The sequence below is a fragment of the Rhipicephalus sanguineus genome, chromosome 6 (assembly GCF_013339695.2).
Source record: "Rhipicephalus sanguineus isolate Rsan-2018 chromosome 6, BIME_Rsan_1.4, whole genome shotgun sequence".
Classification (NCBI taxonomy): Eukaryota; Metazoa; Arthropoda; class Arachnida; order Ixodida; family Ixodidae; genus Rhipicephalus; species Rhipicephalus sanguineus.
The window spans coordinates 67,150,895-67,165,717 of NC_051181.1; the positions used below are offsets into that span (position 1 = coordinate 67,150,895).

General features: G+C 47.9%; 1 protein-coding gene across 1 annotated transcript in view; it reads left to right on the plus strand.

Annotated features, from left to right (window-relative positions):
• LOC119395859 (complement factor B) overlaps positions 1-14,823 on the plus strand; it is a 236,330-nt gene that overhangs the window by 110,593 nt on the left and 110,914 nt on the right. The window contains exons 9-10 of the mRNA XM_037662862.2: positions 1,890-2,087; positions 8,485-8,726. Of these exons, the coding sequence (XP_037518790.1) occupies positions 1,890-2,087; positions 8,485-8,726 (440 nt within the window). The remainder of the gene's footprint in view (positions 1-1,889; positions 2,088-8,484; positions 8,727-14,823) is intronic.

The window sequence follows — 14,823 nt, forward strand, 5'->3', positions numbered from 1 at the left end:
TCTTTCGATACCACTCCGCCACTAGCTAGGCATTACTTGCTTTCCAGGGCTCTTGGTCTCCCATATTAAACTTGTTTTATAACTTTAATAATCGTTGTGCTCCTCTGTTAGCAATCTGACAGCTGGTTCTTTGGCTTCAAATGGAAGGCACACAAGTACGTTTGGTTTTTAACTATAAATATGTCTAGAGTATAGCGCCACCTTGAAAGATATTTGCACAGAGCTTCGCCTCATGTCACCCTGCAATGTTTATTTAAATGTATATATCACTTACGCTATCAGCCCCAAAATTGCGTTCAAACGTATGCGACATAGACAAAAAATTTAAATCAAGAATTAAAAACTGAATCACAGAAAATGAAATAAAGAGAAGTCGGGTAGCTCTTCTCTAGTGGTGCGAAGACTGAGGTAGCAACGGATCTGGTGGCGTTCCCCTCTTCCTCACCCCCACCTCTTCCTAATACTTTCTGGAGGCTTTACAAACGCGCCTTTATACGAGGTCTGTTAGAAAAGTTATCGACCTTATTTTTTTTGCGAGCACATGATGGATTTGAAACAAGCGCGCTTACATCAGCCGACCTTGAACCTTCGTGCGCATGCGTGAATTTTTTCCCGCCTGCCAGTAGCGTCAGTCGCTGGGACGCAGCGTTTGAGTGAGGTCGTGCGCAGTGCTTCGTCGGATTTTTATTTCAAGGAAAATGACGGAGCGACTGAAGCAGCGCTACTGCATCAAATTTTGCCAGAAACTGGGCGACAGCCAAGTGGAAACCATTGGGAAGATCAAGACGGCTTTCGGTGACGACGCTATGAGCCGCGCACAGAATAAGCAGTGGTACAACCGGTTTAAAGACGGCCGCTCATCGGTGGAGAGCGAGCCACGCTCCGGTCGGCCATCAACATGCCGAAATGACCACGTCATTGGCGAAGTGAACGCTGTGGTGATGCGGGACCGTCGTGTAACTATCCGGGAAATTGTGGAAGAGATGGGCGTCAGCACTTGCGGCTGCATGCTTTTATTATTGAGATGACATTTCTAAAAAAAGGAAGCAAAAAATTGGAATTGGGATGTACCCTAGCACTCACGAGCTCGAAAGGGTAGGGCCTTTTAGGGAGTATTTACCGCAAGAGCCATTACAGGCCTGGATGTGCTGGTGGAAGGAATTACGAAAAAGCTCTTCTGGGTGAAGACGCATGGACACTATATTTCGTTAAACAGAAGTGACAAACATTTTAGCGGCATGCGTGTAGTTAGTAGTGAAGATTGCGCTTAAAACCAGCCATCAGCAGCGTTTCTGGAACAGACAACGTCCGCCGACGAATCGCCGCCACATTTTCTCACTACCGATTGGCCTAGACGTCACGCGCCTCTGCAGAGAGCGCGTGTTGCGATCGAGCTTACTTGCACAAAAAGAGCTGCGTCGGCAACGAGCATGGCGTCACGGCTTATACTCGGGACGCACGTGTGATCTATTCAGCGGAATAATTCTTGGTCCGTGGTTGCTACTTTGGCGGCCACAACATCAAGATCAGTGGCGTAGCGGGGGGGGGGGGCACAGCGGGCCCGTGCCCCCCCCCAATTTTTCTTTTGCTATGGCATACAGAGCCAAAATGACACTTGACGACATCTGCCTGCCCGGCCCCCACTTCAAATCAAGGAGGTGCCCCCCGCCAGAAAAAAAATTTTCTGCCTACGCGCCTGATCAAGATGCGCATGTTTTCACGCGCCGGCGGTTAACGACCCCAAACCCGAGACTCTGGCGCAGTTTGGCGCAATTTCTGTTGGTCTTATCACGATGGCGCAGTAAATCTAACTTGGCAAACTTTGGCCCAATTTGCGCAGGAGTGGAATCACTGCATACGTTAAGCGCTGTTCATTTCTTCATATGCAGCACTGTTGGCATCACAGCGTCGTAATGGTTGCGAGGACCCAGGCACTCCCGACAATGGTGTCCGATACGGAAGGCCTTCGTACTCTGTTGGTAGCCATATCAAGTTCGCCTGCAACCCTGGATACTACATGCGGGGGAACGACACCATACGCTGCGAAGAAAATCGACAATGGTCAGCTCGTATCCCACTATGTCTCGGTAAGTAACGCATTGTTCAGCCCTGCGCTGGTCAACATTACTTGCAGTTTGTGCGGATGTCGAGGCCTGTCTCGCGCATTGTCGCAGAACTAGCGGTTGACGGAGAACTAGTGTCGATGTCGTGAGTTAGTGGTGCAAGCACCAGGACTACAATGTTTCTTCGCAACCACGCATATTGGCAGCCAGTTGCACTGCATATTGACCCCGAATATGTTGGGTAACCGGTGAGATAAATAAACTGTTGCCACTTTTTGGTTGTTTTTAAGTCCTATAGAGCAGGGGTCTGAAACACGCGGCGCGCTGGCCGCATGCCGCTCGTAGACCTTTTGCTAGCAGCCCGCGGCTTCACACGTGATAAAGTTTGTCACTGCGAAACGATACTCGCATTATTTTCTCGCCTTCTGCGACTGCGACTGATAACGATTTGTTGGGGTAAACTACAGAGAGGGTACTGGCCTCAAGCATTTTTTTGTCGGTGAGGTACGCCATGCGGTCACTATGAGTTGAAGCATCGCCGTGTGACGTAGTGTTTATCTCAGAATCGGCATCCAGATTTTAGTCATGGAGGAAATCAGCACCAGATATGGTTTTTTCGAAAGCTGACATCAATCATCTTCAAAAATGGCCCATATATGACATGTGGACAGGGCGTCCTTTCAAATGGCAAGGTTATGTGATGTTTTGTTCAAATTCCTCCACACCCTTTCCCCGTTACTATCATCTGGACAGTCCCCGCCCCCGCGAAACTAAATTTCGTGACTGCGGTCCGCTAGTTCAAGTGACTTTGAAACCCCCTGGTATAGAGATATCTATTTTCGAGGACATGGTAGGTGTTCCAACGCTGCATCCCGTTCCGTGGACCGGAAGTTGAGTTCTCACTCATGTAGTGGGAAGCGCAACGACGAAGATCACCATCATTTTTAAACATTCACAACACCCCTTTCCTGATTGTGTAGCACTATTCTCAAGGGGCATGGCTTGTCGTCGACGTCTTAAGTTGTCTTCATATTCTCTACAGCAGGGTGGCTGCGTTAGCAGGTTGGTAAAACTTACTCCACAGGGAAACCTTTTTTTAGAGCGCTCTGTCTGCTCTCTGCTATCTTGTCCTCTATTTCATTTGAAGCATTCTGCATGATTAAAAATGTTTACCTTGTAAAGTATGTTTATATTCTAGATCTCAATAGTTGTGTTAAGCCGCTTTCTCACTTAAAAGACTTACGAGAGGTATCACATCTCAAGTGTCTGATGATCAGGCCTTTTCCACTTTCTACAATTTACGATGCTGGCTGCACCGCTTTCGAATCTATTCTCAGAGTCTCACAGAGAAAGCCTGTCCTCGAGATGAGGCCAAGCAGGTGTGCCATTTTAGACGCCACTTGCACATTAGGGAGTTAGTGTTTTGGAGGTAGACATGCGGCGACTTCGAGTGTTCCCGTGCTGTGCCAAGCAAAAATAGCATCGTTATGTCCTCAACATAAATGCTAAATTAAAAAAAAATGTAAAAACCCTGTAAAAACTGGCATCTCAAGTTTCATAATCACGAAATTGTAGCACGAATACATGATTAGACAGACACGCACAAGGCGTTTATTACATGCCAACTGAATTTCTGTGCCATTCTTTAGCTATACACGGGATTGCGCAACGCAACTATCCCGCCCACATGCTTGCATATTGTTTGCACATGAGTTATTCATCGTTTTACGAATGAAGTCAGCAAACGCTCCAATGCGAACCCGCTCGTTTCCTGTTAACTCACTCACGTGCCAGTTAATACGAACATGCATTGGTGTTCATAGTGCGATGGAGTGTCAGAATTGTGCTGTTTTCATTTTGGAGGCACTGGAACGCAGCTGGTTTTGGCAATTGGGTGAATAGGAGTTTATGACGGTAAAGCATTTTTTTTATTTCCAGCTACAACATATATATATAGTCAGTAATCACGATTGGTACGAAATAAAGAAGTTGTATAAAATCTAGGTGCATCACACAATGCCCTATCACTCTGGCAAGTAAAGAAATTCAGACTGCTACGGCGGATGCTACTTTTATTCCGATGGCAATTATATGGACACTCTCGGAGGTTTGTACGTCTTGTGCTTTCAGCGCAAAGTTTGCGTTGAAGGTATAGACCAGAACACAGCGAATTCCATGCGCATCGCCATATTTGCATCGCGCGTCGCGCCATCTATCGCCTACGCGACAAAACAACATGCGCGGGCTGCCACGCCAGCAGACGCTACACAGAGCAAACGTGAAACTCCCGAAACTCAGCCCGTTGGAGAGCGTGTTTCGCGTCTTTTCTAGCCTGGACATTTTCGCTGATTTTATGCAGTACGTGCTGAGTGGGCTGCGGAAGCAACCTCGTCAGATACGTGCGCTATTACATTTGTAAAAAAACGTTCTCGCTGTAGTACGCGTGAATCGTAATTGCAGTGCAGCTCGCGAAAGAGTGAAACGATGTTTTGTTGCCCCATATTACAAGTTGTGCACAAAGTTTTGTGAAAGCTCACCATTTCAGCATGCATCGCGTAATAATTAGAGTACGCTACGGGTAGTTTCGCGGAACGTAATTTTTGTTTCACAAGCGCTCTTACAATAATGCGTCTTGCTCACAAAAGCGGGCTATCAGAGAGTATAACCTGCAGTATCGTTCAGCGATCCCTTTTGGAAGCTACCTGTGCGATTTTATTCTTGCAACGATGGTGCTTTACAAGCGAAACTGTGCTACTCTTAGTTAAGCCGGTTAGTTACGCCTGCGACGTAAAGGACACTGGCGCGAGTACTCTTTACTTACGTGCCAACATATTTATTATATGTAGCTGGATGCCTCGTGTCCAAATAAATTTGGGGACATATCAAACACTGAAATGGAAGCACGAAATTCTGGCCAGCTGTTGAGGAGCACCGTGCCGTTTATTACCTTATGAAGACGAAATCTCGAGGGCGTGGATGCCATCAAAAGCACTAAAGCTTAATACTACGTTGAAAGTGGGAAAGCATGCTGATTGCTTGTGCATGAAAGCGCTACCTTGCACTAGATTTTCGTCAAAGGAAACCAGGGGCGTAGCCAAGGGGGGGGGGTTGGGGAGTTCAACCCCCCCCCCGAAATTTTTCAGTTTTGCTTGCGTATATATACACGCACACATACACACACACACGAACATGTATATACACTCTAAGAAAAAAAGGACTAAAAGGGGTGGGGAGGTTAGTCCTTTTGGGGATCAACTGATTTGCCACAACCAATAGTCCTTTTGGGGATGAACTGCAAGGGGATAAACAGTTAGTCTTTGAAGGATTAACTGCAAAGGACTAACGGTTGCTCCTGTAAGGAGTAACAGTTGATTTTCGGATATGGTCCCTGAAGGAGCAAATGTTACTCCTGTAAGGACTAACAGTTGGTTTTTGGAAATGGTCCCTCAAGGAGCAAATGTTACTCCTTGAAGGAGTATTGGTTGATCCTCAGAACCTTGGGAGAGCAAATCGCGCTTCGCAATTGTAAAAAATGGTGGCGAAGTTACTGGGCTCTTAGGAACGGACATTTCACGGAAACATGCCACTTAAATAGTTCTTTAGAAGTGGTACCCAACTTACATGTATTAACTGCTATTAATGCATTCAGTGAGCGCTCGCAAGCAATAATGCTGATCATTCGAATTTACTTTGCCGAACTTGAGAGAAATTGTGTATACCGGCTTCAAGACTTGCCCTAGCGAGAATATTTAGTTGCGTGCCCTGATCTTTCAGTCCTTTAAAACACTTTGAATCCTATGAACAAGGTAAAAACTTGGCGAGAAGTGGCAAACCACGACACGGGAACACAGGTCACATGAATGACACCAAAAACACACACACACATGCACAGTGATTCAGGTTACCAACGGTTTTGATTTCTTGATTGTGTAAGTTGCAGATAACCTACGGTGTTCTATAAAGTATTCAAGGAAGAAAGAGAAACACGATTCTATTAACATCAATCTTTATTTTTACGAAAACACCAAAAAGGAACGAATGCCATCATTTAGTTGGTGTAGGGCCTGTTCCCGAATTACTAGGGCGAGTCCTACCTGGAAGAAATACAAAAAAGAAAATTTTGTTACAAAATAAAGTAGCTAGAAGAGAACGACTTAATGACGTAAGCCCCAATAATTGCGCAGTCGCATGCTCAAAAACATGCGACGCACAATGCTTTTTTAGTCTTCATATTATTTATAATACAATGTACCAAGGGAATGAAAATAATAAACTTACCTTTAAAATTAGCAGAGGGACGTTGCTTGCAGAGCAAGTAAATCCAGAAATTGTTGATCACACCTCGATGTGACGGCGTCCATCTCTGAAGCTTTGCAGAAAGGAAGCTGCGATGGAGTCTTGCATGTAAGCTGAGGTGTCCATTTTTCCGCAGGAAAGTTACGATGTTGGGTCCAATAAACAGCCGGTACACAGAAACAAACGTGCATGCGCGTCCACAATTGCAGCACATGCAGCGAGGTATGTTCTTCACAGCTGCGTTCATAGTCTGCGTAAATAGCGGCACTCGCTGACCCCGAAATAAGAGCAAGATAGATCACAAGTGACAAACAAGACCCGCACCCGACACTCCGGCGAGCGATACTGAAGAAGGAGTGCGGCGCGGAAGGATACCCAACATAAGCGCTGAAACGTCCGTCAGATTTACACGATTGTCACCGCCAGTGAATATTGGGAAGCTTATTGGTGAACTAAGTTTCAAGTCCTCATAATTTGACACAATATTAACACACTACAAATTAAATTAAACTTTTCTCGCGTTATTTTCTTGATCGCAGCAGTAAGCGGGCCGACGCGCCGATGCCTTCTTGTCATCTGTGCAGTGGACATTTTGAACATGCGTTCGCCGAATTCCTTACCCCTCAGGTCGTCGCCGCCTGCAACCCGCACCGCGACAGAGTAGAAAGGAGGGCTTCGGAACAATAGGGCGCACCTGGCCGAGAGCTAAGCTCATGACCTTTGAAAGAGGCATTCGTGGGTCTACGATCACTGCTTCGCGTTCGTTCGATGCTGAGCCTTGCTGCAAACAAAGGCCACAGAAAAAACGTCTTCCCTTCAACCTCTACCCGCAGGAGTAAATGCAACCGTTCGTCCCCCCATTAGTCTTTTCCGAGGTATGTCTAGTCCTCCGAATTTGCACACGACACGCACTTCGCGGCAGTTGGGACTAACGACACGATTTGAGGACTAAATCTGACTTTACTCCCCCTTCAGCCGGTTTTTTTCTTAGAGTGTAGTATAGTTGAACCCCCCCCCCCCCCGAAAAAAATTTCTGGCTACACCCCTGAAGGAAACGCTCAAAGGCATGAAGTGCACCCCCACACATAGCTTGCGGCTGCCTTCAACCCAGCTGCGTGTCACGCAAATTAGGTTCGCAAAATGAAATAGGTGGACATCACACTGCAGAATACACGCAGTTAGTGTACTTACTCGTGCATTTTCTCTCGGCTCCTAGTTTTTTTGCTTGAATCACAATTATCCACTCGTGGCGAAACTGAAAACACCGCACTAGCACTATTTCCGTGGCGCGTCGTAATAGTCGCAGACAACGCTAATATCCTCTTGTTGCGCTGCTTGGTTTGGCATCCAAAGACGACGCAGTAGTGCCCAGACGAGATCTTATACGCTGAAGCGGCGTGAACGGGTACTTTTTTGTACTTTGAAGCTTCAGAACTGCAGCTTGCCCTGTTTACTTGGTGCAGCCCGCGCGCGCCTTGGCAGCCCCGTCAGCCCGGCGTCTGGGTGCAAGAGTATCCGCTCGGCTCGCCAGCAGCCTGGGTGCGAGACAGGCGTGCTCTGGTGTATAGCCGCACGAAGGGCACGGCGCTCACTGCGGCGGCCGCAGCGAGCGCTAGCTGGTTGTGCGTAGTCGACACGTGCAGCGCAATGCACACAAAGAACTAGCAGCTGTGACAGTTGCTCGTACGCGCTCGTCCCGTGTGTACCTGTGCGTTCTTTTCGTCCGTCCTTTCATTTTGAGCTCTTAAAATGTGAAGCTGTGACAGTTGTTAGTTTCTGCTCGTCCTGCGTGTGTTCTTCTTGTGCGTCCTTTGTGCTTGACCAGCGCGCTGCAAGTTTCGAGCTGCTTGCCGTTCTTCGTGTGACCTTCCAATTTGTTGCTATCGCATTCATTGCTTCGCCCTTGCGGCGTAACTGTGACTTACTTTTTTCAACCGGAAATGAGTATGCTTGTGCTTGTATACAATGTCACAGTCAAACGACAGCACACAACACGTAAGTAATCTGTTTAAAAATGGTCCCAGTTATAGTACACAATTAGCACACACTGTGGTCTGCTGGCTGGTGAAGAGTAGCGACATCGCCTATTAACTGTGCGGTAAATACCTTGTATTTATATTTACAGGAAAATTTTACTACGACACGCCACGTTCCGTGAACAATATCATTACACAGGAGGTGGGCGCTATTTCTAAGCCGGCCAACACTACTGTCATCGACAATGGCAAAGCAGAAGGACGGACTATCAATTTAAATAAGGAGAATGTGTACCCGCATTATGTGTACTTCCTCTTTGATGGCTCCACAAGTATTGGACAGAAGAACTTCCGGACAGGAATCAGCCTGGCGAAAGCCATTACCCGAAAGGTAACCGTTTTTTTTTCTGAACTTCAATAACACACATTACTGAGTAGCAGAACCGACGAGAGACTCATGGCTACTGCTTCGACTAAACAGGTACTCTGGGTCATTTGGGATGGAGGAGGCGAATGGAGCCAAAGGGGCACTGGTTTGTGTCTGAACACAGAACTTTAACGACATGTATGTGATAATTCAACGATAACATGGTAACAGGGCACAGGAAAACTGCTGACTTGCAAACGAATGGGTGGAAAGCAAAATGTCGGGCAATAACCATACGTGATATCACGGGCCGATTATCGGCCAGTTTGTCGCAGGAAGTGTACTTAGGTGAAACGAAGGTTATGCAGCTGCAAATATGGAGTACTACCACGTGCCAATGCTTTTTGTTTTGGTAGAGCGAAAAGTCCGCCGAAGTCTGTAGCGCGCATTGTCAGCTGTTTTCGTTTTATTGTGTGCCTCGTAGTACAGCCGGTTGCAACAGAGTACCACTTATTTTCGCAGCCCCGGCAGGAACCCTTTGACACCCTTCACATGAGCAGCATTTTGGGCGAGTTGATATACCATGACGTCTTCAGGGTTTCGCGTGATTCAAGCAGAGTAAAAGGAAGCAAAGGGGGCCGTACAAGGGAGGACAAGACGGCAGCGTGAGCACTACCTTCCAAGTGGTTTATTATTCCGTGACACCGATGACATGTTATACAATCAGCGAGCCATGTGAGATACATGACTAGCAAAAACACGTTAACAGAATTTTACCAGCGGAGATATTGAAGCTAGTCATTGCGCCGTGTAATGCGAAGAGAAAAAAAACCGTCACGCACTCACTTTGTCCTTTTATCTCATGCTTTGCGCCCACAAGACATCGCGGATTTGTCCGGCCATGGAATGCATTAACTATGAAGGGCGAGTATGTTATGCGATTAAAAAACACGTTGCATCATGTAACAATCAGTCACGTGACTAATCACGTAACAACGTCGCGTAACTAAAAACCGCGTAACATCTCCGAGCAACTAGACACGTGACAAATTTACGTAATATCACGTGACAACTGGCCATGTGACTAAAGCTAATGTAAAATCCCGTAAAAGCTAGTCACCTGACATGCTGCCGCCATACACAACGTAACAACTACTAACATGACTGCTGTATCGTGCGACCCCTAGTGTCATGCAAGCACACCAGTACAGCAGTTTCCTGTATATATCACTGGGTAGAGCCAGGCCTCCGCTATACCTGTTTCCCGCAACCAGCCCGGCACGCCGTTCCGGTCATGTGACCCGTGCCCCGCTGACCAATCACCCTTCTTCCGCCTACATAAGACCGCCTGCAATAAAAGCGGGAGAGCACTCTCCCGTCAATCTCGCCGAAGCTCGGTCTACGAGTCGTCACTCTACGCGCCTCCCGTCGCTAGGCTTCTCCGTCGGCGTTGCGCGGGATTACGCCGCGCTCCCGCCCTGCACAACAATGACTAAAATCACGTAGGAGCAAGTCACGTGACCTGTCCCTACCAAAAACACGTAAGAGCCAGTCACTTGGCTAAACTCGCGTAACATTTACGCAACTGGTCACGTGACTAAATAACGCAACAGACGCAACAATAAGTCACGTGACTGAAACACGTAACATAACGCAGCTAGTCACGTGGCTGAAATCGATTAACGTGTGACATCTAGTCACATGATACGTTACCGCTATAAATCACGCAACAGTCACGTGACTCAATATCAAGTAACATCAAGTACTAGCATATTCCCACAAAAACCACGTAACAGCTAGTAAGGTGACTAAAAACACGTAACATCACGTCACATCTAGTGACATGACTAACCCTATATTGCACGATTAAGGTTAGGATTTTTTTTTCTATGCAATCGTCTTTTGCATCAAGGAACACCTTCCGTAGATAACACTGCGTCTTTTAACAGAGACCGGGAAGGTTATATGCATTGTACTGGGTTTCTTAGCAAGCTTTCATGCAACAGAGAATCACTATGTGCAAATTTGGCACAGTGCAATATAGGGCAAAAATCACGTAACTAGTCACATGACTAAAATCACGTAACACTATGTAAGAAGTCATATGACTCAAAATCATGTAACATCGCGCAACAGTCACGTGACTCAAAATCACGTAACATCAAGTAACAACTTCTTGCCGTTAAAACTACGAAGAGCTAGTCATCTGACTAAATTCACGTAACAACACGCCACATTTAGTCACGTGACTAACACCACGTAACATCACGCAACTAGTCACATGAATAAAACCACACATCACGTGACAGCTACTCACGTGACATCTGCCCGCCATGAACCACGTAACCAATCACGTGGCTCAATATCATCTAACGTCACGTCACAGTTGGTCTCGTGTTACGTTCTCGCCAATGCCACTTAACAGCTAGACGCAGGACTAAAATCACGTCACATCTATGCACGTCACTAAAACCAAGTACGATCATGTAACAGCTAGTCACGTGACTAAAGTCACGTAACTGGTCATGTGACATGTTACCGCAAAAACGTGCGTAAGAGCTATTGACGTGACTGAATTCGCAACATCCCGTAACAGGCATTCACGTGACATACTCCCGCTAAACCCAGGCCAAAACCACGTGACACGTGCGTAGTGTAGGGAACCGACCGAAACCGCAGAAGGCTAGCCAAGCCTAACCATACTCAGTACTGCTATAAAATACTTAGCATCTCTGGCAAAAGCATGCCATCACTAGCGAAAACTTAGAACAAGCTAGCTCAGCTGTTGGTTCCAGCCTTGCGCCACTAGTGCAGTCTGCACTATTTAGAGCGCAGCTCTCAGACGCCCGTTCCTGCGTTGATCGGCGTCGGCTGGCGTCCGCGTAACCGACAGAGCGAAGAAGGACAGAAGAGAGCGAAGGCGAGACTGCCCCAAGGAGCTTTTCTCAGTCACGCTCAGTCCGTACCAATTAAAATCCCTAGATTTTTCCCGTTTTGCCTAAGTACCCACAACTGCCTCCTTTCCCGGCTCTCTCTCACGCGCAGCCGGCGTCTGCCGCCATGTTCTTACTATCTTGGAAAACTTGGAAAGGCGCGTACGTCTAAGTACATCAGCCACGCACCTTTCAGCGGTGAACGCGACGCGCGTTTCTCCTCCCGCTAATCCCCCGTCGTTAGTGAGCGTAGGACGGGTTTCACCAGGTGCGGGAACAGCGTTGGGAAGAACATGGCTACCGAAAACGAGCGTTAACGAATGAGAGTCGTCGGTGGCCCTTCAATGGTTGTCGGAAGAGAAATGGAAAAAAGCGAAAAAAAAAATGGAACGCATCTCCACGAAGTGAACGATGACGAGTGGGCGAAGCTAGGTCCTAAGTTCCATAATGTCTACGTTGTAGTCGCCGAGTAGTATAAAGGGTTTGGCTTGTAGGTGTTTTATAGTATACTGTCACAATTACGATCGCTACTAGTGTACTGCTCAACCTTAACCTTTTTTTGTGTCTCGCACATGTTACCCGACCGTTGCCCCATATAATGTAAATTGAATGACATAATGTGACATAAATAGCCGACGACTATTCTGAGTCCTAAGTTGGCGACTACTATAAAGGGTTGGTGCTTGTAGGTGTTTTATATTGTCACGTCATTACGAATAGCACTGAACCACGTCTGTAGGAACACCAGGACGTCGAGCTGAACCGATCACAGGAAACGCGAATTGAATTGAATTGAAAAACTTTTATTAAAAAAGAAGAGGGGTTTGAGAAGCAGGTGGGTGGGGCCCCTAGTCCAGGGCTCTACTGGCCTCAGCAGCCTGTCGCGCCTGGTCCAGGAGAGCCACTTGGGCCTCCTTTTCCTCGCTGGCGAGCAGGGTCTCCCACTGCTCCGTCCTGAATTTTTGCGCCGGAATCTGAGGCGAGTTAATTTTGGGGGGCCTTAATTCACATTCCCACGTTATGTGAGAAAGAGTTGGCTGTCCTCCACACCACGGGCAAGCACCCGCGTATGCGGTTGGGTGGATGGCATGTTTTAAACGCAGATGCGGATATGTATTTGTCCGCAGGCGGCGCCACTCATGCGCTTCTTTAACACCTAGCCGAGAGTGGGGCGGGGAGTATCGCCGTCGTTGTCGACGCTGGTGTTCTAGGATATTCCGAGGAGTGTGGGGAGCCTGGAGAAGCAGACGGGTATCGGGACGAGGGACAGTCGCTCGGTGATTAATAGCTCGAGCTGTACCGTCCGCTCTATCGTTACCCGTTTCTGCTATATGTCCGGGGCACCATATAGTGCAGTGTTCCTGGCCTAGTGTTGCACCTAAGAGGCGGGCGACGCACGCAGGTACACGGCCGTTAGTGAAATAACGACACGCTATTTGCAAGTCCGTGAGAATATAAGATCGTTGCCCCATAACGTCTTTGGTTTTGATGGCGAGAGCTACCCCCAGGGCTTCCGCCGTGTTCGCTGAGCTCGTCTTGGCTGAAGCGCAGGTGAATAAACCCTGGCTTCGTACCGAGCCAACAGCGGCCAGCGAAAAGCCATGCGTGCGGCAGCGGGCTGCGTCTGTGTAAATCGTGTCTGGGTCCGTTCCGAATTGTTTGTTGAGTTGCCTGGCTCTGGCGTTGCGACGCGCTCGGTGGTACAAGGGATTCGTGTTTTTCGGTATAGGAGCAATACAGAGTTGCGCACGGATACAAGCGGAAAGGGGCACCATATCCTCGTCACTGTATTGGGGCCCTACAAGGATATCCTAAGCCACGTAAGATTTCCCTACCCGAGGGCGTGAGGCTAAGTCTTTCTCGCTGCGAAATGAGGACTGTGGCCCTAAGCTCCTCGAAGGTATTGTAGAGAGAGAGAGGCTTATTTATAGAAAGACAGAGAGGTCCGCCTGAGCGATAGTATGCTCTAGCCTGCTACTCTACACCGGGGGTGGGGAAAGATGAGAAAAAAGAATGATGGATGACGATGGTAAGTAAGGGAGAAGGTATTATAGATCCCCAAGGCAATAAGCCGATCTGTGGATGTTCCGTTTGGTAGACCGAGGGCAGCCTTGTAGGCGGTACGAATGAGGGTATCCGCTTGTTCAATCTCAGCCTTACTGAGTTCTTGGTAGGGGAGACTGTACGTTAACCTACTAATGACAAAGGCACGGATTATGCGGAGCGTGTCCGCCTCTCCGAAACCATTGCGATGGTGCGTGACTCTGTGGACCATGCGCGGGATTTGTTTAACAGTCATGCGAAGAGTTTTAAGGGTGTGGTCAGCTGCCTATTTTCCTGTACCCAAAGACCAAGTATACGTGTTCGCGGCACCTCTCGTATCGGATGGTCACCTACATTCAGTGCAAATGGTGGTTTACCTCGGCAACCCGTACCATGTACCCGAATGAATTCTGATTTTTCCGGGAACAACTCATACCACAGCTCTCCGCGGAGAGGTGCACTGTCTGCGCTGCTTCTTCTTGGAGAATAGTTTCCTTGTGGCCGAGAGAGCCTCGTGTCGCCCAAAGGGTTATATCATCGGCGTATAAGGCGTAGCCCAAGTCTGGTATAGACTCGAGCTGTCGGGCAAGGCGAGCCATCCCAATATTACAGAGTAAAGGAGATAATATGGCCCCTTGAGGCGTTCCCCTATTGGGCATGTGAAAAGCCGATGATCTAATGTCTCCTAAGCCTATTGTTGCAGTTCGATCGGCGAGGAAAGAACGGATATAGCGATATATCCGTTCCCCACAGTTGGAGGAGCTGAGCTCCTGCAAGATGAGGTCGTGGCCGATGGTATCAAACGCGCTTTTTAGGTCAAGAGCAACAAAGATGTGTTCCGTGCCCGAGGGAATGTTGCGTAGTACTTCGTCCCGAAGCCGGAGGAAAACGTCCTCTGTTGAAAGGCCGTGGCGGAACCATACATGTGGGTAGCGAAAAAACCGAGATCCTCGAGATAGTGTGATAGGCGGGTGTGAATGACTTTCTCGAAGAGCTTGCCGAGACAAGATGTAAAAGAAATCGGACGCAGCGTCTGTAAGGTGGGTGTTTTGCCACGCTTGGCGATTAGTACGATTGAGGCTTCCTTCCAATCTGGCGGAAGAAACCCAGTTTCCCAAATGTGCTCATTAAAATATCGGACTAAT